We start from the raw sequence: 23,827 nt of genomic DNA on the forward strand, positions 1-23,827 counted from the left end.
GAGCAACATGGGCTAGTGGAGGGTGTCCCTGCCCATGGCAGGGGGGTTGGAACTCGATTTTTAAGGTCCCTTCCAACCCAAACCATTCTATGATTCTATGATTCTGCAATTTATAGTTTTCAATCATGTCTTCAGGCTTTAAGAAGTTTTTGTGAGTTTAGAAGCAACAGTTGCACACAGGTGTAATTCACCCAGCTCTTCACAGCAGAACTGATCCTGCCTTGGGTGAGGGGAGGTGCTGTAGAGAGACATCTCTCCACAGCACTGCCATACCATGGCTATGCTAATATTCCTAATTTGTACATTCACTGTATTGACATTCTTATTTCTTCCTGACCTAACTTTCCATATCAGCTGTAATTGGTACTGCTCTCCAGTCTATCCTGTGGTATCACAGAAATGCTTCAGTCATGCTATTGGGCACCACAGTGAAATGTATTTTGGAAGAGGGTGGCTGCAACCCACCTCTCTCTGAGGGCAGCATTCCCTATGGTGCCACGGTTCTCTTTGGCTTTACATTACTTTGAGCACATACATCTTCAGTGAAACTTCAATGTGCACCAGCTGCAGTCCAAATAATCTTATTTTTTTGAAATATAAATGTCTTGATGATGTACTTTGGGTTGATAGTGGCATCATATAGCTGCAGCGTAGCAAAATATAGGATTGTGCAATTTTTTTTTTGTTTTTGTTATTCTTTCGATTTTTGGAACTGGCTTTTATGTCACCAGAGGTGTATATAAGGAAGGACAGGAACCTTGGTGAGCTCATGCAAATATAGCACAGAGTGAGAGTACAAGTGGTATGAATGTTTCCTTGGTCGAGTTCTGCACTAGATGAGTTGCTGAAGTAGTGGGAGACTCTTGCTTTGAAGTAATGGATAATCTGTATGTGTTTAACACCAGGAAAGTCCTCTTCTGTTCAGTATTTCAGGCTGCTTTTAAATTATTTTGTATTTTTTCATTTTGATTACTTTAATTGTAAATAAAAGTAGAATAATCTATGTGCATTCACTAGCGAATCATATAAATATGCTTTACAAAATCCAATTTTTAAAAGCCTTTCAATGCTTTTATTGCAGTTACATCACTTGTACAAAATACATCTGGTTTTACACATTATTTTTACAATGTCTTGAAAAAAGACATGTTTCTAGGTTAACATCTGGTTCATAGCTTGTTGTGTTACAAATATTTGCAAATAACAGGTTGCATCCTGATTTTTACACTGAGAAATGAAAGAGACAACTAAAACTGCCGCCAGTCTTCCAATCTGCAGTAAAATTCCTCAGTGCTCTAGACTGATGTACAGATGTTTTTAAGGCATTTTTGTTTTAATGCTGGAAGAACACAAGAAAACTGCTGTCAGATGAGGCTTTACAAGGCAAATACTAAAAACATATATGAAGGTTAAATTGGTTTTTTTTTTTCAGTCCCTTAAAAAAATCATTATCAGATAATATAGGTATGTGATGAAAGACAGCAAACACTGTGGATATCTAAAACTTTTTATTATACCTTCATAATAAGATATGCAGAGATTTAAGAGAAAATGTACTTACTGTGGGAGTAAGCAACTCTTTTGACTCTTTCACAGACATAACTTGCATTTTTCAAGAACCAGGAATAGTATTCAACACAGTACCTGAAGATAAAGTTAGGGGAATAGTGACTTGTTATCTTTCATAAGCACAGCTGTATGTGTATCATACTGCTAATATTCACTACGGAAAGAAAAACCTAGATTCTGACCTCAATGATGTCATTAGATATTTGGAAAAATTTAGATTTATTCACTTAGTTTGAATACTGGAAGCCAGATCAGGTATTGATCAGTACACTGGGCACCCATTTGGGTCTCAGCCAGTAGCCACACACTCAGAAATAAGCCCTGGAAAATCGTCATTTGAAAAAAAGCCCAATGGAGTGTTTTAAGCAGGGAGAAGGAGAAACTAGTGCCAGGTTTTACCTCATGGCTTCCTTTCTGGAATATCTTCTTTGACCAACACAGAGGCACAGCTGAAAAAACCTACACAGCTCCATCACACAGGGATTGATCTTTTGCACAATAAGGGTGATGGGAGGCGAGGTCACACGGGACTCTTTGAGCATTGCCTGTGGACACCCTGGGGAGAAATACAACTCTGAACTAATTCAAATACTTATCCCATTAAAATTCTTGCGATGTCTTATCTGGGCTATGAGAAACACACAGATTAATGAGCTCGTGAAGGTATCTTAGAATCAAATCTGAGTGAGGCAGATAATTGAAAACAGCACACAGCCTGGCAGTTGCTTGAGTGAAAGCACAAATAATCTGTTCAATTTATTATTATTTATCATTACTGGTTAGTTACTTAAAACCACATTGCTTTTATTTATCACAAGCACAAGGAACAATGCTAAAGATGTAATTTATTTATTGTTACCTGTTTAGGTGGACGTTGAGTTGCCGCTGAAGCATGGATTATCCACAGTGCAAAACAGCAAAGCAAAGAACAGCACTGTACTCTTATTATATTTGATATTTCCTATATGCATATGCTACTTTAATGAAAAACTCAGTTCCAATTCCACATGCTTCCCACACCCACCCTCTAAATCTAAATCCTAGATTAAATATGACTCTTACTGCTCTCTCCATCACTTTTTTTTAGCCTCATTAACAAAATAATCATGATTTATGCAGCAGTTGTTGCTTTCTCTCTGTCCGTCTCTCTGTCAGTTTTCCCATTCTTGCTTCTAGTGACTTGAATAATCAGCTGATTTCAGCCCAATTTTTAGGGATGGGTAAAGGTCCTCCGGATAAATACGTTCCTACAGGTTTCATGAAAACTGACAAGTAAGTGGAGGAGAAAAGGTCCATTTTTGCCTGTACTGAGAGGAAGGTAGGAATAATTTCTCCATTTTATTATTTGCCAGGACCCAGCTGGTTAACCAGTGTGTTTTCCTTCAAGTGACAATCGTCATATTATTTTAACCTAAGAAAAATGCAAGGAAATGGTGTACCTGGGAGTGGACACCCTCTTCCCCTCTCTTGAGCCAACTAAAAGGAAAATATCTAGTTTACTCTCTTAATTTAATCTTCTTCAGTCAGCAGCAAGAGATAAACATATGCACACCAAATATTTCATCCCACCAGCAATTGCAGCTGTGCCAGACTGCAGAAAAGAGCAATACTACAGAATAGATGATGGCAGCTTGTAACAACATCCTGAATTGCTGTGAGGTTTTTTCAGTGTCAAATACAATCTCTCTTCAGACTCCGTTTCTGTTATAGTAAAGAGAAAAGAAGGCAAGGCAGAAATGGGGGAAATTGAGAAAAGGTAAGGCAAAATTGAAGCTGTTTTCAGTTTTTCAGGGCTTTTCTTCATCATATGAAGAGAAAAACTTAGTCTTGTCTTCTCCAAAGCATTACCTGTCACACATTGTCTTGCACCTTGGCTAACAGTTGTGCTATGATGGGTCAGAATCAAAGGACTTGCTAGGAAAAAAAAAGCAATATTTACAATATGCTAAAAGGCTATTGGGGCATGTCTATAATAGGTGTGTAACCACCTCTCCTTTGCATATCTGATACCCGTGCTCTGAAGAGGAGATGCTGTGTGTGAGGGCACACTTTGGGTTGCTGCAGTGAAGCTGCCTGTCCTGCGAGGCATCACCTCTGGCCCTGGCGACCACACACACACATCGCAATGTCCCCTGCATACAGTAATCCTTCCAAAGGGATGTCTCCCCCACACCAGTACTCTGAAAAACAAGGGACATCCCTGCAAACATCACACTGGGGCTCTGAAAAGATAACCAGGGGCCAGGCTGTGAGAGGGAACATTCTGCACGATGTGGGTGTCCCCCTCACATGCACCCATTGGGATGGAAGAGCCCGAACTTGCAGAGCGACGTCAGCTGCAGTGTGATTGTCAACCAACTTTTCAATTTCTGTAACTCGCACCAGGCTGTGGCCATGTGTAGATAAAGTGCCCTACCTGCAGAGTATAATCTCCTTAGACAGTGTAATTGCATTTCCAGGTTCACATGTCTCACATGCTTTATAGCTTTGGGCCAGCTTATGTTATGCGATAGGAGCGGTTACGGAGGTTAAATTTGAACTAATGAAGTTCTGTTGAAATAATCTTGAGTCGTCTAGAGCTGACAAGAAGTTTAATATAAAATGGCATTCATGGACAGGAGGAAAATGAAGGCACTGCCAACCTGAAATAGCTCTGAAACTATTTCTCTTCTGGCAGCGCCTGCCCAAGGTATCAGAAGTCATGGAGAAGTAGTGGGCAGACGCAGCTCCTAAACTCATGGGCCCCTCTGAAAACTGCTTGTGTGACAAAGGGGCTTCACAAATATCAGATGTAATCATTTAGGGATGGGCAAGAGGGAGCCCCCTTTATCTTAATCTTAGGAGTTTTGCATAAATGTCATTAGGCTTTGTCCACTTAATAGCGTTTGGCAGACCTGGATTTTTTTTCACTTGATGGCAAAGAAAAAGGAATGATTTCTTGCTTTAATAAACACTCTTCAAGGTAATAACCAAACATTAGAGCGTGTGACAATGAGGTTTTAATATGTTGTCCATGAAAAGGGATGTTAGAGTTGCTGTGAGTAATTAAATCTTGATAAAGGCCACCCTCCAATGAATCTCAAAGTCTCCACCAAAGTGAGTGCCCACTATCCTGCCTAACAGGTGTTAAATGCTTTACCCAAGCTGTCTGCTTTGCCAGCAGAAATTCAGCTTTATCTACATGTAAATTGAACAACTACAATTTAAATTTGAATTCATCTATGTGGGAAAGAGAAGTAAAATACAAAAGCTGAAAGCTAAACAAATTGCCTTGGGCTTCATTTTTGACAATCACTTAACTTTAAACTAATGCTGTGTTTACATAATGCTGTATTTATTTAATGCTGAAATTCTCTTTCAATTAATGTTCCATTTAATTTTATTTGGATTGGATAGTATATTTATATCACATTGTTGAAATTAAAATTTTCAGTGCCTCATAGTAATGTTTTATATCGTTTCTGTAATCAGTTTCTACTGTGAAATTACTTTTTTATATTCAGTTCATAAGTTCCTACAGATTTGGACTGAAATTTTAAAAAATAATTAAAAGTAGGAATTTATTTCAGAACTTTCTTTTCTAGGAATTTTCTTTCCTAAGAAATCGAGTCAATCAGAACAGTCCAGAAAATGCAGGAACCACAGCGCTCTGCGCAGAGCTTTGCTCTTGTCTATTTGAAATTACCATGGTACTGCCACAGGCAGATAGGCGACCAATGCTTTCTACAGGAAACAGACCTTTCTGTTATTAACTCAATGTCACATCTCTCTGACACTAAGATTAAATTTTGCTGCCAACGAAAACCAATGTTATGGCTACTGTGAACAATTCGGATTTACGCAATCACTCCCTGCATGCTCTAATATTCACACTTGCATATTTTAACAGTCGGCATCCACTTTCGTGATTTAAGAAACGACTGCCTGGAAAAACAGCTCAGTCTTCAAAGCATTGTGGGTGCCCTTCATTGCTTTGCCATTCCACTATTTAATTCCTCAAATGCATGATTGATGTATGCAGGTAGACAGCCTCTGTCATCATGGATTCTAACGGAGAGGCATTTAGTGACTCTCCGGTCTCTGATCTCATTGAAATCCATGTTTCGCAGCCTTTTCAAAACAGGCTAGTTCCCAGTCCTAAGTTCTCCAGGAACTCCAGTTACCCCTCCTCAGTCCAGGAGTTCTCCAGTTTGCCAGTTGCCCACCAGACAGCAACTGGCAGATGAACAAACTCTGGACTGAGCACACCACAAGTCCAGTCGCACACTCCAGCAACTTCCAGCTGGCTGGCTGTTATTGAATCCTCTAGTCAAACTCACCCAAAGCAAAAAAGACATGCATAGAACTTTGGTTTTGTGCAGAATTTTTGACAGATGAGAATTACCACAGCATATTCTTCTGCTCCCAAACAAGAAGACCTAGTTCATCTTAAATTCTTCTCTTCACAGCATCAAGAGCATCAAGAAGTCAAACTGCATTCATGTGATATGACATTGTCTCATTTTCTTCATGCAACCAGTGTATGTCTTGGGGGTAACTTGAGGACTCTGGTATTTTGAGCTCTTTAAACAGTAGTAAAATGAGGGAAAGATCAAAAAAGGATATTTGGCTTTCTATCTCCATGGTACAAAAAGCCTCTTACATCAAAAACTGCTCCTTGACTGGGCACCAGAGAGTCTTCTCCTTGGAAACATGTCCCAGTAGATAGGGTTTTTTTTACTTCAGTGTTCTCAGACCTCCAAGACAATAGCTTCCTCCCCCTCTTCCCCAACACTGCCTTTCTGCAGGACTTCTCTTTGTATGATCACTTGATGCTGCTGTCAGACTTCATTTTTCATTATCAGTATTTTTAACTCTGATAACATTATTTACTTCTGAAAATGGATGCCCCACTGAGTCGTATGTTCTCAAATTCTTTCTCTTATAATAGTACGATCAAAAAAAAAAGAAAAAAAAAAGAAAAAAAAAAGAAAAAAAAAAAAAGAAGACAAGAAACCCAAGATTTGCTGATAAACTCAAGAGAGCCAGAACAAGACTGAGAACTATGAAAAACCTGATCAGAATCAGCAAAAGCTGCAAAAAGTAACAGCACAGGATCCTGGTGTTGAATTGCTGCAATAGGCTACAGCAAAGCCAAGGGAAAAAGCAAATGACATGAAAGCTGTAAGATACTACTGCTCACTTACTGTGTGATTATTCCCAGTGACAGAAAAATTAGAGATTTTTGAAATAACTTTTTTCTCTGACTCAAATATGTTCACCCCCCTCAAAAAATCCCCTTTTTTTGGTCATATTATCTATATTTTTGTTCTATTTCCTAGATGTCCAGACATTCGAAAAAGGTAAGAGGCATTTTAGTTCTTTGGAGTCCTCTGGTTTTATCTATAGTATCAAGTCCAAATGATACTGAAGACCCCTGCAATTTAGTCCAATATATTATTCTACAATTCTAAGATTCTCCAGTAACCAATCCATCCTAAAATTGACACAAGGAATCCATATGTTAATTTTATCACCACACTATAATTTATATTTTGAATGTGTGATTGTGTATGATGCACAAACAAATATGGTAGCTGTCCCTTATACCTTTTGGGTGTTTTAAGTAGATAAGGTGTCACATAAATTAAACATGTATTTTGTTTCTGTGTGGGAAAATTAGCATATCAATATACTTTCAAAATAATACTGGGTTTGCTACATGAGGTGCAGCTACTTACTGGTGGCTGGGTAAAGTTTCAGTGTCACACCAGGCCTGTAGGGTGGCGTAGACAGTACTGAGGAAGGCAAATCTAATGGAGGGAAAAGTACATAGGTTACCTTGGCATTTTAACAGGAAAAAAAAAAATAAAAGAAGGTTGACTGAAGAGTAACAAAGAAAAAAAGCTGAAGTCACATATCACTAATAAGCAATTATATAGACATTGATGCATAAATACATTCACAGTCATCTATTCCTCTATAAAATCATAGAATCACAGAATGGTTTGGGTTGGAAGGGACCTTAAAGATCATCAAGTTCCAACCCCCCTGCCATGGGCAGGGACACCCTCCACTAGCCCAGGTTGCTCAAAGCCTCATCCAGCCTGGCCTTGAACCCCTCCAGGGATGGGGCATCCACAGCTTCCCTGGGCAACCTGGGCCAGTGTCTCACCACTTTCAGAGGAAAAAACTTCCTCCTAATACGTAATCTATATCTATCCTCTTTCAGCTTATAACTGTTACCCCTTGTCCTGTCGCTACACTCTGTGATGAAGAGTCCCTCCTGATCTCTCCTGTAGGCCCCCTTTAAGTACTGGAAGTACTGGAATACATATTATTTTCTGTTCCATAAATGTGCCAGCTGGCACTTTGTTCTTATCCCGGATCAATCTCACCTGGCTCTGTTTGCGTCAGTTTGCTGGTTTCTTGAGGAGACACTGTCTGCATCCAAAATGCATACACATCAGCTACGGGAACAGAAAGACACATGCTTCACGTCATTCAGGATATTTGTTATTTACCTGTCTACTGAGAACTGCTATATACGAGACAGCTCAACAACCAGAGCCCCTCACCCAGTGCTTCCAGTGGCATATAAAAATGTCAAGATGAAAAAGGAAGGATGAAAGCTGTACTCTGCTAGATCTTGAAAAGCCTATGGGCTGGGGAAAGGAAGGATTCAAAGGTATGTTTAGTTGAGACCAAGGAAGCAGCTCTGTATTGCTTTTCCACAGGCCCGCTCACCAAATTTGGAGTAAAACGTGAGGGAAGACCTGGGTGGCAGAGGTGTGCATGAAGACCAAGGCTTGGTTTTTCCTTAAAGGGTAAGAAACAACAGATGGACAATATCACTGATTTGAGCACTTCTACAATAAAGAAATTGACTCACTTGTGACCCAGAGTGGGTATCCCTGAAGGGCCTCCCAACCTCAACCTCAGAGATGTGGTTTCAGCTTTTGGCCAAACCCCCCCACGAGCAGGTTAAAGCAGGCTTCAGTCCTCGTTGCTGTACTCACCGGGGCTGGGCTGCAGGGCTGGCGATGGGGCCCAGCTCCCCCCAGCAGCTGCAGGGGGTCCGGGCATGCCTTGGGGTCTGGGATCATCAATGGGCAGTGATGGAAACCTTGATCCTTTCCCTCCAGATGTCTTTGGCCATGGTGGGAACCTCGTGGGGGGGATTTCCTGCCCTTTCTGGGCAAGAGGGATCCTGGTAGCTGGAGAAGCAGGAGAGACAGAGACAAAGAGGGAGGGCACCAGCAATACACTAGGGATACTGGTGCCCCACAGCAGCAGCAAACGTAACACTCTGGGGGACAATAATGCCTAAAATACACCCAGAAAATCCCATCTAGTCCTTGAGTGCTTCCCCTGGCAGGTGAGCAGTCACCTCTCCATTCCATTTTAAATATGGAAACATGGGGAGTGACAATATTGTTTGAAATTTTAACTGGGAACATTTTAATGTGCAAGTTGTCATAAACAAAAAAATAAACTGCAATGTTCCTGCAGAGTGATTTGCTTTTTTTTTTTTCTTCACATAAATTATTTTTTATTTCTTAAACGGCTTCACTACAGAAGAAAGAGATGAAAGCTCTTGTCTATGTGAAGGGGAGCAGGCAGGTACTGGAGGGTAGATACTGGAATTTAAGAACTGATGACATTTTGTGGCAGGAGTGACAGTCAGGGCTGGAAGAGAAAACAATGATTGGTATGCGGTTGAGCACAATAAAAGAGCTTATAAGCAGATTGACTAGGGAAAATGTAGAAATATTGTTGTAGGTATGAAGTAAAATTCTGAAATTTTCTTTGCTCTTACTGTGTGGAAGCAAGTGTGAAGATCTGCTTTTCTGCTTTCAAAATGAGGCAGACCAGCACTTTTCTATCTTGTAGCCTTGCGGCAAAGCTAAATACACTGAAGTTTATGAAATGTTCAGGTACTCAAAATTGAACATCATATAAAGACAGAGGAAAAAAATTAGAAAATTTGCAATAAGAATGGAGAGGAAACAGTTTGAACAATGTTTTTCTTGGTTTAGAAACAAATATTCTTTTTTTTTTTTTTACTTCTCTAGCTCATTAGAAAATTTATTTTTCTAACAAAATGGAAAAAAAATGGCTTTTTACAACAATTTTCTATCCTCCAGCTATTTAGTGCATTATTGACCTGATCTACTGTTTAGGACAAGCTTTTATTGTACTCTGCAATTATAGTTCAACATCACAGTGCTGCGCAGCAAACATGCATGATCACTTGTCAAGATGTTAATCAAGGAGAATATAAATTTAGGTCTGACAATTTTTGCTCACTTTTAAATGTCCACACACGTTCTGCTGATGGATCCACCATCTTGTTTGGTTCTTCCTGTAATTTCACGACACTTGAAAAAATTGAATCCAGATCTTTGAGGTGTGAGAAGGTAGGGTTAGTACACTCACCATCCACCACATATTATGTAATCAAAAGAAAATAAATCAAGCTCTGGTATAAAAGAAACAGCTGTTGTCCTTTTAAATAAGAGTCATTTTTCACAAAGTGTCTTTGACTATTATTTTTTTTAAAGGACTGCAACATCCTACAGCTTTCAGCACAGGTGAACTTGACACTGATTTCACTGACTGCCTGTTATAATCAAGTATTGAAAAAGAAAAATAGTCATGGGCAGCAATGAGAGGTGAGTATCTGAAGTGCAGCTCAACCTGGCAAAGCAGTTTCGGGTGGAGGAGCCACACAGCACACTGGCTGAATATATTCAAATTCTTTCTGAAGATGACTCATGTAAAGGTAGGAGATAATTTGTGCTGAGATTTAAGGGAGGTACCCATTGAGATTAAGAGCATCAGGGAGTCTCCCCAGTCCAATGCTGAATTCTGTAAAAGCCTTCTTCCCAGGACGTTTTGGTCATTCCTCCACTATAAGACCTCATAGCTCATAATTTAAAAGTTTGTAAATTTTACTTATATTTATAATATATTGTATTACACTTATAATAATATATCTTTCTATTTTAATGATAATAAAATATACAATAATGGATAAATATATATAAGTAATAATAAAAGTGTAAAATAATATTTAAAAAATAGTTTTACATTGTGAAGATGGAGTATTCATTGCAAGTGCTACCTGGACATGGTTTTCATTGTTATTGCTGTTTCCTTTTGTTCGTCAGAATGTACTTACCAAAGTCAGAAGATGTGTTACTGGAAAATGTATAATTAATAACAGGAGACTTCTCCAGTGTTTCCCAAAAGTCAGACAGATTTCTTCCTGCAAATAGAAATGCTCACAAATATCAAGAAAGGCTTGTTTCCAGTATAAGTCATCACTGACACTAAACAGGGCAATATTTGGGGGAAGAATGGTTTTAACACTTACCTGTCTGTCCTGTCATCACACAGATGTAGATACAATCTGAATCATTGCTCTGACGCACTGAAAGGTAAAAAAATGTAAACCAAATTATTGTTACTGGTTTTCATTATACAATATTGTCTTAAACAGTTGAAAACACAAACACCAAATGGTATGTGGCTACTACAACTGGCCAAATATTTTCCTTCTGATCTGATTTTTGACAAAAACCTTGAAGCAGTGCCAAATCCAAATCCTAATATTTCCAGGGGAAATGTTTCTATCTAATTAGAATACTAAATTACAAGCATTTTTTACATGGAAAAGAAATTCTTTAGATAAAATAGCCCATAATTATTCTTTGGAAATCATAATTCCCCCAAATACAATTAAACTTTCAAACAAAACATAGCTGCTCATAGAAACATGTTTGTATCTGTGTTATATATACACAGTATATACATATCTTGTTCCTCTAAGGAGATTTTGTTTACAATTGCAGTCCATGCTTTGAAAGAAAAATGCTGCAGAGTAAAAGCAATAGGCTTTTATACACATTTCTATGCTTGTTTCCATGCCAGGAGAAAATCAGACAAATAAGACAATGATAAATGTTAAAAGGAAATGCAAACCTGAGAGAATAGAAGTAGATTTGAAAATTTCTGTGAGATAACTGGTGGAGTTTCCAATAATATCAACAAGTAATGCTGTAAAATCTAGACAACAAAATAGAGAAAGTTTATGATTGAAAACACATATTTTATCATTTATGCTATGTAAAAAAATCACTTTATATGTGATCATATTTTGGATATATGCTTTTATGTGACAATGTTTAAAATATTTTTAAGTTCAAAATGTTTCTGCTGAATGGGAGCGGATTTAGGAAGCCACTGGAATACTCTGCAGAAGTATATTCCAAAGATGATATCCAAAATAGCACCAATGTGACTAAAAGTAAGCTTAAATGGAATTTATCGTTCAAGAGAACAATCTGAAGTAACACTCTACTTAGTCTGTTTCAATGCAGAAGGAGAACCAAAGCCTGCAGGCTTTGCCTATCTGTCATATAGGAGCTCCCAGGAAGCCTCTGATGGTCTCCTCTGGGGTCTACTTCAGGCATACCGATGATGTTGTCAGATTGAAAAATGGATAGTGGTGGTGGTGGTACGACTTTTTCATAACAAGTTCTAGCAGTAAGAGGTCAATGTTCTCACTTAGGGACTGACAGACATGAGCACTGTGCTGGCCTTCAATTTTTACTACTTGGGAGGATGCTCTAATCACCAGGATATTCTGGATTTGGTGCAGAATGATTAAAGTTTCTCCGTTATCCTCCAAGGCAGACTGGTCATCATGCAATAAGGCTTGTGAGATGTGTGGGTCCAGAAAAAGCCACAAAAGCTGTTGTGGCTCATGTGTGTGCTCATCTCATACAGCTGAGAAGGTGTGGGTTCTGGTCCCTAGCTGCTGAGCTACTCTCAATATCTTACATTAACCAGACATAGAATAAGAGCACTCAGACCCATCCTGGAATGTTAAATACTGTGAGATCAGGGGTGTGAATGAGGATTATAGGTGAAGGATTTGCCTAACAGCACTTTACATGCTATTAAACAGCTCTATGAACACATTAATCCTTGCTTTTCACTCCTGTTGGGCTCACTGGAGTCTGTTGGTGCAGAGAAGCCCTTGTTCGTCTCCTGTGGGTTATCTCAGGAGAGAGAGAGTGAGTGACTCAGGTAACGTATCACACATTGCTGGGCTGTCTCTCCTGTGCTGTAGTTTGTACTTCCAGGAGGAAAAGGAGGTCTTTCCGCTGGATACTGGGCACTTGACTGATGGCTCCATCCCAGACTGGCTGGTTGGGTGCAGCCAAGTGACACTGAGTTCATCGAGTTTCCCCCAAGGTTCAGGGCAGCCACTCGTTGGGAGTAATGGCTGTTGACCTCAGTATGGCGATGCTGCTCGTAAGGATGAAGTCTGCAGAATTCAGGCTACAGCTTTCCACTCCAAAGGAAACAATTCAGCTTCAGCACATGTAATTGCCAACATCTCTTGTGTACCCACCTGTCAAGTCATTTGTCATGTTGTTCAAACAGTAGCAGTAATGCATAGGGAACTTGCCAGGGTCAACGTTTTTCACATTAGAAACTGTAGGGAGAGACAGAGAAAAATCAGTATCTGAATGCACAGGCTGTGTAAAAGAAAACACTCCTGCACGGAACAAAGCGCTGAGGCACTCACTGTTATAGATGGTGACTGACACTTTGTGGAAGGCAAACGAGCTGTAAGACGTGACACTCAGCAAAGAGAAGAGTTTTTTGGTACCTGCAGAAACACATGCCTATGCTATTAACGATCGGAATGAATTATGAGAACAGCATGTTTTGATTCTGCTCATTTAATTTCTAAAAGACTCCTGAGGTGCTGATACTATGCAGCTGCCTGAGAATCAATTCTTTCTCATTTCCACTGGGGGGAAGGATCATTTGTATTACTTCTTTTTATTTTATTTTTTTTTTTAAATTCAAACCTACACTGGATTATAAAGTGCTTTCTAAAGGCATCCCATAAGTAATTATGTTGTGTCTATATATAAACACACATTAATTTCTAAATTCTTTGGGGCAGAGAGCTATCTGCATTATAAATGCATGAGGGTAACGTGCTCCCAGAATCAATTCTGGAGGCAACCACCAGCATTTATGGTTGCTCCTGCTAACACCGTTAGCCCTTTATCTCATTCACCGCCGGGCTGACAGCCTGCGTGACCTGCCCAGCCTCATCCCATTACCTCTGAGCGCCGTGCTCAGCATACCATTCACCAGCTCTGTCAGGTTAATAGCAGCCAGGTCCACCGACTTCGCAGGCAGCTCTGAAAAAGAAGGGGTCTCTGAGCAGCTGGTGGCATGGGGGCACAAGTAAATGGCCGTTAATCCCCTGCTTATATGGGCAAAAGCCTTCCAGAATGGGAAAAAAAAAAAAGAGCAGATTATGTGTTGGTGAGAAAACAAAGATGCCAGGAGTGCAGAGAGGAGTCTGGAAAATTATAGAATCATATGAGATAAAGTAGGGCAAAATTTAGATTGGGCTGTATGTCACCTATCCCCGTGAGCACGTTCCTGAGCAGGCTGCCAGGGACCTGAAACCAGTCCTGACATTTTGGTGCCCCCATGTGCTGGGCAATGTGCATTTGCTGCCAAAATGGCAGCAGAGCTCTTTTTGCACATTATAAAAGGAGGAGGAAGTACCCGGGAAATGTTCCCCCTTCCTCAGAGCTACACAGAACTGTGATGAAAATGCAGATTTTTTTTTCTTCGGCTACCTTAATGGCTATACAGCTATGACAGAATAAGTTGACTGTAGCTGAATCACACTTTTTATTTTAACATGTTTTCTTCCTGTTGATGTTGCTTGTTTGTTTTTTCCCAAGTCAAAATTTCCAAAGATGTTATTTTGCTTCCCTCTGACAAAGTGGTGAAGATGCAGAGCAGGATGGCATCTCTGTGTGTGTGCGAAGAGGAAGGTCTGCATGTGCATGACTGAGAGAGAAAAAACAGAGCAGGACAGAAAAAAAAAAAGCACAGAAAGCCGAGATGAGAACAAAATCGAATTTGGGGAGAAATACAATTTTCCAATGACATCAGTATTATTTTTAACCAATTCGGAACCAAGGTGTGCCCCAAGGCTGGAAGCAGGGCTCGTCCATAGTGTGGAAGAGAGGAAAGGGAAAACAAAAGGGAATGGAGAGCTGGAAAGGAGAGAAAAGAAAGAGTAAACAGCATTTTAGATTCCTGGAAGAAGGGAAGTTAAACTTGCCAGGGACCTGTGCAAGCCCTTGCAGCGGTGGTGGGCTGGGGCTCACAGAAGGGCCCGTGTGCCCACCACCTCTGTGTCCAGCATAACACCTCCCACTCCCGTTAACACCCCCCCATAGCGTCTTCCAACTTGCTGCTTGTTACCTGCGGTAGCCAGCACTGCCACTTGCTTCTCTTTCTTATTTTCTGTTCTTATGCATGAAGCTGTAATGGTGAAGAAAGAGACTGAGAAACAGTTTTCCCTGTTGAGACACCAAGCAGCTCTTTGCTGAGCTCTCTGCCTGGGTTACTGTGCTGCTCTCATTGTAATAGCTCAGAAACTGATGGACATCAGCACTGCCAAGCAGGCCACTCAGTATCCACAACAGCAGTTGAGATGCTTAACAGATTAAATTTAAGTACTTGCCCCCTTAACTAATTTTTTTCAAGAGAAAAAAAAAAAATAGTAGCAATCCGTTGCAGAGGTCTGCACTAGGCTTGCACGCAACACTGTCTGCAAGGTACATGGTGTAATAAGGCCAAATACAAACAAACCTTCACAGGCTGTGTGCGTGCTTGTTATTCAGAGCAGTCGTTCAGTTGAGTGCTGTTCTCAGGAGCTGTGTTGCAGGAGGAATGAACTGGAGCTGGTCTCAGGAGATTGGACTTGTTTCTGGGATTCCCTCAGTGACCAGCAAGGGCAAGGTGCAGAGCAGCCACTTAGACATCACAGAACAAGTTGGAGTGCAGGAGATGGGTGCTTAGGTTCCCTATCCCATCAGCGGGGAGCTGAGTGACTCCAAAGAGTTATTCAGAAGGCTCCCCAAATGAGCCAATGCCAGCAAATGTTAAACTCCCATGCATCTCTGAAGCTTCAGCTTCTCAGTCCATCCAAGCTCCCCAGAGAGAAGTCCTCTCCTGGGAGCTGGTGCTGATGAGGGCTCACCTCAGTGATGGTGTTGCCCTGCTCTGTGTCATAACCCAATGGGCAGAGCTCTCACCAGGGAGTAGAAAATCTGGGTTCAGATTCCTCTTCATCAAGAGGAAATCTGTAGGACTGGAAAGAGGAAGATGTGACTGCATGATCTGGCTGTTTGTACCTAAACTGGTGAAACTGCTTGTCCCTATTCATACAAAAATCTATGCTTTGTACAGAAGACAAAACCGGATACGTTTTCCTTTCTCCTTCTCTCTTTCTACGTAAGGAGAAATATCCTATGGATAATCCATGGCACAAGGTCTATAAATCGTGGCTCCTCATATGGGGCTAGTCAGCTGTATTAACAACTCTCACTAAGTATGAGTTAAATTTGGACTGACAATCTAGGTGGTAAGAGCTCTTTTAACCCTTATCTCTCCATATAAACCCTTTTGACTCCAGATTCATGGCATGGGAGCCAAGAGTAGCCCTTTGCCATCATCTAGTCTGCCCTGTTGCCTGGCACCAGCCCTGGAGCCTTGCCTACATGGGGTGAGAGAAAGAAGCCTGATACAGATGTGGGAATGGGCCTACAGGAGCAATTGCGAAAGAGACACTTGGGTTGTTCCCTGGGGAGCACCAAACCATTGTCCTTACCTGTGTTGCAAATTAAAAAGAGACACAGAAATCCCAGACTCATCTTCGCTGGCACGTGCCAGCAGAACCACTGCATGGTGGACTCTGACTTCCAGCAGTTTGGGCTGCTCTAGGAGACAGAAATACTATTTTGGTGGTGGTAAAGTTTGTGGTATTGTGCAATTTTGTCCAACACTTGTCCCAGAATGATGTGACCATGAGAGAAATATTATCTGTCTGAGATGCAGAGAAAAGATTGGTGGAATGGCAAAGAATCAGAAATCACACAATCAGTATTTTCTGTGTATGTGTGGGTGTCATGAGTTTAGCATGTAAGTCTTGATTTTTGAGTCCTACATAACTGTTGCTTTGGTGGGACTTGGTAAGGTTGTCTACACAATCCTCTTGTCTGGCAGGATGACCTGTGCCCAAAGGACAGTGGCACATCAGACGCCCAAACTCTTTCTGTTGAAACAAGCTAAAATTTACTTATGTTTGATTTCAGACCAGATATCTATTCAGCTCCTTTTCTGCAGAAATGTTGCTTTCACAGTCATCTCTAGTCTTGTATTTCTATAGTTAATTATTGTCACCAAGTTGTGTCCTGTGCTGCCTTGTCTAGCTACTTGGGAGGGATTAATGGTGCTCTGCCTTTCAGACAATGAGCTGCTTTCCTGGTTTCAAAGATTTAATTAGAGGTAGTTACAAAAAAAAGAAGGAAAGTCCTTGCTCCTTTACATGTGTTCCCCTCTGGTTCTGTAATATTGGAACACGACAAATAGCTCTGTAGTTGTCATAAAATGAAGGACTTACGAAAAAAACTGGCAAAAAAAAATTCCAAAAATTTTTTTTGTATCCTCTCAGAGTAGCTAATCTTGCAAGTGCACAGCAAATCATTGTCTTCAAGACAATACTGTTTGATTAACAAACTATTATCATCATGTTCGAAATCTTTCTCATATTTAATTCACTAGAGAATTAACACATTCTGAAAATAGCTAATTTGTACATAGTGGTTCTACAGAAACTCTTCCTCGGGACGATGAAATGATACCAGGCATTTCTGTGTTTGAAATTTCTGTTTGATGCGTCAGAAGTGTTTAAGTGCCAGCTCTGCTAATTCAAACAAAGCTCTGAAAAGCTTTTCAGCCAGCTCATCCTATCTATTCAGTCCATCTGCCTAATCCTTTTTATTTGACCCTAAGCCTATCCATGGTTTCTGCACAGCATGTGCAGAACAGGGCTGAGGCAGAGAGAAAGCCTTGGCCAAGTCTCACTCCCCAGACTTCACACTCCATCACCTTTCTGTGCGCAGCACTATGTATGCATGGACAGAGTCCAGTGTCCTGTGGACCAGTCTAGCGTCAAAAATCCTAAGCTTGGCTCTTCTTGCAACAATATTTGGGATCTGACCAACAACTAGACTACAGACCATGAATGTATTACTGCCATGAGAATCACAGGGCCTGGCACCCAGGCAAGGCTATTTTCTAGCTTTTCAACAGCTTTTTCTGTGGATCTGTGGACTCTTATTAGGGGACACTAGTGTGTCAGCTCAAGCCTGTGAACATGCTGATGTGTCCCCACCAATGTTGGGGGGGTTGGAACTAGATGAACTTTAAGGTCCCTTCCAACTCAAACCGTTCTATGATTCTATGCTTCGTGATAATGATTCAGTGTTTTTGGGCCACAGAGCTCCCTCTGAGCATGTTCCTCGTGACCCATTGCCTGCACACAGGGCGTGACCAGGCTACATGGCCAGTGCTGCCTCAGTGTACACTGACCCAAGGGACATCAACATGAAACATGGCCAACAGCAGTGCTGCCACTGTGCTGTCCCTGCAGCATAAGGCTGGTTGGCTGGAGGGTGTCTGCAGCCCATACTGGCAAAAGAGCCCAAATCTCCAGACTTTGTGAAGATTTTGTCTGAATGGTGAGTGAGAGACCCAGACCTAGGAGGTGGGAGCAGAGGGCATCCCTTGCCACATTTTCAGTCTGCCCCTACAGGTTGATGGCCAGTGCTCCTGCCAAAGTGGGGAGATCTAACTTTGAGGACCTGCTTTGAGGAACATGGGCTCTCCTGTGTCACTAGTGAGTAACTGTCATGGCTAACCCACCACAGTAACACTTGGACAAACACCAAAATCTTAGGTGTCTGTAAGAGTATCTCACAGAATGATGTGAAAGCACAGTGGTTCTACAAATGTTCACAAGTAAAAGGGTTGATGACAGATTGCAGATAATTTCCTACCAGGAATCTAACTTAATTACTGATTTATTTAAACTGTCCCAGAGCTGTTCATTGTGGCAGGATGGGGTAAATCATAGAATCATAGAATGGGTTGGGTTGGAAGGGCCCTTAAAAACCATCGAGTTCCAACCCCCCTGCCATGGGCAGGGACACCCTCTACTAGCCCAGGCTGCTCAAAGCCTCATCCAGCCTGGCCTTGAACACCTCCAGGGATGAGGCATCCACAGCTTCCCTGGGCAACCTGTTCCAGTGTCTCACCACTCTCACAGGAAGGTTTCTTTCTAATATCTAATAAAAATCTGCTCCCTTTCAGCTTAAAACCATTACCCCTCATCCATCACCTGATAGAGGACTTGAGGCATCAGACTAGGGCAGGGGCTAGAGAGACCGTGTTCCCAAAACAAAGAGAGGAGGTGAGAAGATTGGCAGATGAAGGAACTGTCTTATCAAAGCACCTTAGAGGAGAGAGAAGAAGAAAAAACAAACTGTAAAAGCAGAAAAAAAAAAAAAAGGCAGTGAGATGCAAAGTTGTGCTTGGAAGCATCCCATGCCCATTAAGAGATGCTTTCCCATTCACCTGAGTTTGCAGCTGACTGCTGTCCTCCCTGCTGAGCTGCTCCTCCGCACTAACCAACACACATAATTTTCTTTGCATACAGTGCTGGTTTACAGCAGGGACTCAGAGCCAGCATTAGCGTGGCCGTAACACCCACATTTAATTGAGGTGTGATTACACACTACAGACTCAATCAAGCAAAACATCTAGTGATTGGGACAACATGCAAACATAACCTGGAACAATCGATCATAATAAGCCAAATCCTGTTCTACTTCTAACAAAGAAATATTAAATAATGTTGTATAAAATGATGGAAGATCCTCCATTCATGTGAGGACTCCTTTTGTCTGAGTGTGAGCTTTAGCACTGTGGTGTCCTCTGGCCAGCACAAGATGCTTGAAAAGAAATCGCAGAGAAATCTCATTATTAAGGACATCTCTCTAGAAAGGACTGTCGTTACTCCTCAGCTGGCAGACACTGATTTAAATTTGAAGCATTAAGTTTTAGCTGCTTTCTAAAATCTTTTCCCAGCATTAACTCTCTGAACATTTATGCTGTCCAATTGAATTTCAAATCCATCTGTGACAAATATTCCTAGAACTGCCGCCTGAAATATCTTATCTCTCTGCAATGTGGTTATTAGTAATACAAACTCTTCATGATCCATGTCATGTTTGCCTTACTCTGGTTATCTGATACCTAATTTTCATCTACCAGGGACAAGTCTTTATAACTTTGTAACTGTATCTCTTTTGTTTGCCAGCATAAGTGACTGTGATGACCAAAATACATGTCTAGGTTGCAAATGTGAAACTCTCATTGCACTCCAGCTCTAAATCACTAAAAATTTCTGTTTCAAAACATAGTGAGATTCACAGGCACTAAAGGCACAGGTGCCACCATCCGTCCTACAAAGTCATTCTCAGTGAATATTTTCCTTCCAGACGTCTATCTGACACAGGCTGCAGGTCAAGCCTTCAGTTGCAAATTCTCCTTTATTTCTACTGGATGTGACAATCCTCCTCTTGTGTTTAAGCTGAACGAGGCTAATAGAACTCATTTTACTTTGAACTGTTGATCCAGAGTTCCCTGAGCTGCTGAATTAGAGATTTTAATCCAGTTCAGATTACCTTTATACACCCATGAAGACCTCTTATTAAATACTTATTTGTTATTCCAGATTAACAGCAATCTTAAACCAACGTGCTTATTAGCTATGCTTCATTTGCCACTAATCTTAATGTGGCAGGTAATAATGACGTTTGAATTTTTATTTTTCCTGTACAGAGTGCAATCAGATGTCAAGTAGTTTTCCTGTATCTGCATGCTAAATGGAGAAGAACAGAAGTTAAGAGACCAAAGAAATAAAAAAAGGAAAGTCCTTGAGTATTAATTTCCTTACCTTCATTCAGTTCCAACATCTAAAGGTCATCTCTCATTTTAAGCACACCGTGATACACCAGGTCTAAAGAAATATTCCGTGTTAATATGAAAATATGTCTGTTACTATCACGTGCTTCATTATGTTGCTACAACTACATTTTAAGATCAGATTTATTGTATGCAAATTTAAGCAATCATATAATAAAAATACATCCCATTTGCTACATTCCCACAGAGCACTAATAGCACAGTTTTATCCAAGTACACGTGAAACCAAGATGTAGAAGAGTTGATATCAACTTACCTGATTTCTCTGGACAAAGATGATTATCTTCAGAGCCAGTATAAGACTGGACGTTATCACCAGGTCTTAATAAGCACTTTGTGAATGACTTTGAGTAGACAGGCTTGATGATCTTGCTTCAAAATCCTGTGAAAATTGTTTCCCTAATCCCAGAAGGACTGACCAGAGGTAACACAATCATAAGCACACAAAGTGCCCGTTGGCTCCCGGATGGAAAGGCTCTGTGTCAGGGCAGGTGAGGAATGGAATCTCCTTTTGGCACTAAGGACTGTAACTGCGGAGCAGGAAGGAATTTTTTCCTTTTTAAAGGGACAGCTCATCTTACTGAAATTAGGCCAATAGCACTTTTGAAGGCCAGACATAGGCCAGGTTAAGCCCCTTCCGTAAAGTTTTAGCTAACCTTGGGGAAGAGATTTAAACAAGGGGTATTGTCAAGAGAATGGAGAAGAAACGTGAAATGTCTCTTCAATGTCAAAAATCAAAAGGAGCAAAATGACAGGTAAAACAGAAAATTGCCTGGCATTGTGGTTAAGTGGTGAGGAAGGAAGAGGTCTGGTCACAACAATGACATGAGGCGATTTTGGTGGTGATGGGTGATGTTTAGTATTACCCAAGAGACGATCACAACTGGAAGCAGTGGGTGAAATTCTGCTCCCGTAAATACTCCCGTGGACTGCAAGTGATTCCTCTGAAACCAGTGAGTTTAGATGCAGTGCTGTTAAAAGCAGATAATAATCTATTCAGTAGTTTTATCATAAGCCACTGAACACCTCAACGTGTGAATTAATTCAAAGCCTTATAGCAATTAGAGAGAATCAATCTAAAAGGATTCACAGTCAGTGCATGGAATAAAAAGTACTTTAAGGATCTGCACAAAACCTCAACAGAGAAATATTCTAACCCCTGTTATAAAGGGAGAGGATAAAGAGGAGGCAGCAGACAAGAGCACAGGATGGCTGCATGCAAACTGCTGGGAATGGTCCCCAGCCTCTCCCCAGTTTCCGAAGCCAGTTTGGGAAACATTGGAGCCGCTGGTCAGGAACGCTCTGGGATTGTCCTTTCAATGTCATGGTCCTACCAATACCGTGGACATTTTGGTTCCAGGGCTGCCCAGCACTACTTAATGTATTATTGTAGATATAGCCTGAGTAACTAGTGTGTCATCATGCTTGTTTTGTTGTCACTTGTCTCTGTTTACTTGTGTTGTCCCCATCCTGCCTTGCCATCAATTAAGGCGAAGCAAGCTGTGGTGTTACCCAAAGAAGGAAGAAACCTACTGCAATGGCTAAAACACTGCAGCCTGCCAGCATGTTAGCTACCAGAAAGTGATTTTTCTGGTTTCAGATTTCAGTCATGTTTTGGGGAGTCCTGACTCCCCACAGAAAAGATATTTGTGGGACCATACTATGCGCGTAGCAGGCTGTGTCTCTGCCCTGCAATCCCGCCTTCACCAAGAGCTTCAGAAGGTGAAGGCAACTGCAGCCACATTTAATGGAGTTATAGCTGGTAAATATGTTGCTCAGGCATGTGCATGCACAATCTTCCCTTTGTTTTCTTTCACTCTGCCCTTCATGAAAAAGCATTATCCAGTGGGGTATCATTTAATCTAAAATGATCTGCTTCTGTATGGAAGTTACTGGTGTGACAAAAGGAAAACTTTCATGACTCGTGACTAAATGCTGCAGCTTGAGGAATATGGAAACACCTTTTCTTTGACAAGACTTTTACTGATTTAATCACCAGTTGCTCAATATCTCATCGAGAAGGCTGGGATGAAAGTCTTCTCTGTAACAGCCGACAAAAACAGGTATGGCAAAAAAATGTGTGTGCTGGGCTCAATTCCAACCGTTTGAAGTTTGGCTATGAGGATAATTTGACTTTCAGCAGGTTTTACCTCATGCTGTGTTTCACCCTGGGACTCTGTAATTTTAACTTTCCTCAGCTGCAGGGTGATGCTCAGGTGACTGGGGTGGGGGCTACTGTTCAGCCCAACTTTGACTCCCGGGGACAATGCTGTGCTCTCACTCAGAGCATCACTCTGAGCACGTAGCTTTCTCAGGAGTATAGTCTTTACATGCCTCCTTTTTCCAGCGTCTCTTTGTGTGACAGCACCGTGTCCATAACTAGCATCCCAAAATCCAGAAGAAGAAAAGACACTTTTAATGTTTTCTTAGTGAGACACTATGGACATATAATTCATACAAATTGCTGACTAAATGCATTTATTTGCTGAAAGCAAAGGGTAAGTCCCTGCAAATGTGATTTGAATAAACCCACATTCAAGCCAAATGCCTGTGATTTATCTGTGAGGGAGATGACGGCATGGCATGAAGTTCTGGTAAGAAGGGAGGAAACAGAGTCTGAATGCTGGTGCTTTATCTCTCTGTGGGCTGAGAACACAGGGTGGGAGTGACGCACTACTTCCTTGCGGGTTTTTTCTTAGACATTTTAAACACACACTTCTATGCAGCAGCTGCAATATGCAAGGCTCCAGCCACGTGTTCTTGTGACCTGAGCCACAGACAGCAACCAGCATCCATTCTCTCCCACCCGCCTTGTCCCAGTCTGCCAGTGTCCTCGGAGATGTCTTCAGGTATGACTACATGCCACCCTGCCTGGGGCATAAACCATCTCCACCCTCAAAGATGAGCTGCAGCACACGGAATACTGGAGTACCTGAAGCACCTTGTAAACCTGCCTATCTCATGCACCTCAGTGGGAAAACACAGATCCCACTGTACCTCTCACTCATCAGGTGTTAACATGCAATAGAGAATGAAGAACTGCTTTTAGAAAAAGAACAAACAAGAAAACTTAATCCAAGATTGATCCAGAGGATGGACGTTTTGTCTTTAGTTACACTTTATTATGCTACAGTAAATGTGTCCATGAAAGCACCTTTGAGTAATTCTAAACTTTGTTTAGAAAAGTATCAAATGTGTAAATTACATTTTTTTTCTGAAAAAGCCTGATTATAATTCAGCCGTTCTCCCCTAGTCCTCTGCCATTACAAGCTTACAAGCTATTTATTTTATTTTCTTAAGAAATGTACTAGCTCTATAAAGTTTCTTT

General features: G+C 41.1%; 1 protein-coding gene across 1 annotated transcript; it reads right to left on the reverse strand.

Annotated features, from left to right (window-relative positions):
• Positions 1 to 1,295: 1,295 nt before the first annotated feature.
• HHLA1 (HERV-H LTR-associating 1) lies at positions 1,296 to 16,322 on the reverse strand. The gene is made up of 13 exons (XM_010084921.1): positions 16,280 to 16,322; positions 14,869 to 14,928; positions 13,701 to 13,781; positions 13,151 to 13,234; positions 12,974 to 13,057; positions 11,536 to 11,619; positions 10,928 to 10,984; positions 10,733 to 10,819; positions 7,947 to 8,018; positions 7,290 to 7,361; positions 1,969 to 2,125; positions 1,562 to 1,644; positions 1,296 to 1,339 (listed from the first exon to the last, which is right to left on the reverse strand). The coding sequence occupies exons 1-13, from the start codon at positions 16,320 to 16,322 to the stop codon at positions 1,296 to 1,298; spliced, it is 1,008 nt and encodes a 335-aa protein (XP_010083223.1).
• Positions 16,323 to 23,827: the final 7,505 nt, after the last annotated feature.

Source organism: Pterocles gutturalis, unplaced genomic scaffold, assembly GCF_000699245.1.
Source record: "Pterocles gutturalis isolate BGI_N339 unplaced genomic scaffold, ASM69924v1 scaffold12150, whole genome shotgun sequence".
NCBI classification, from domain to species: domain Eukaryota; kingdom Metazoa; phylum Chordata; class Aves; order Pterocliformes; family Pteroclidae; genus Pterocles; species Pterocles gutturalis.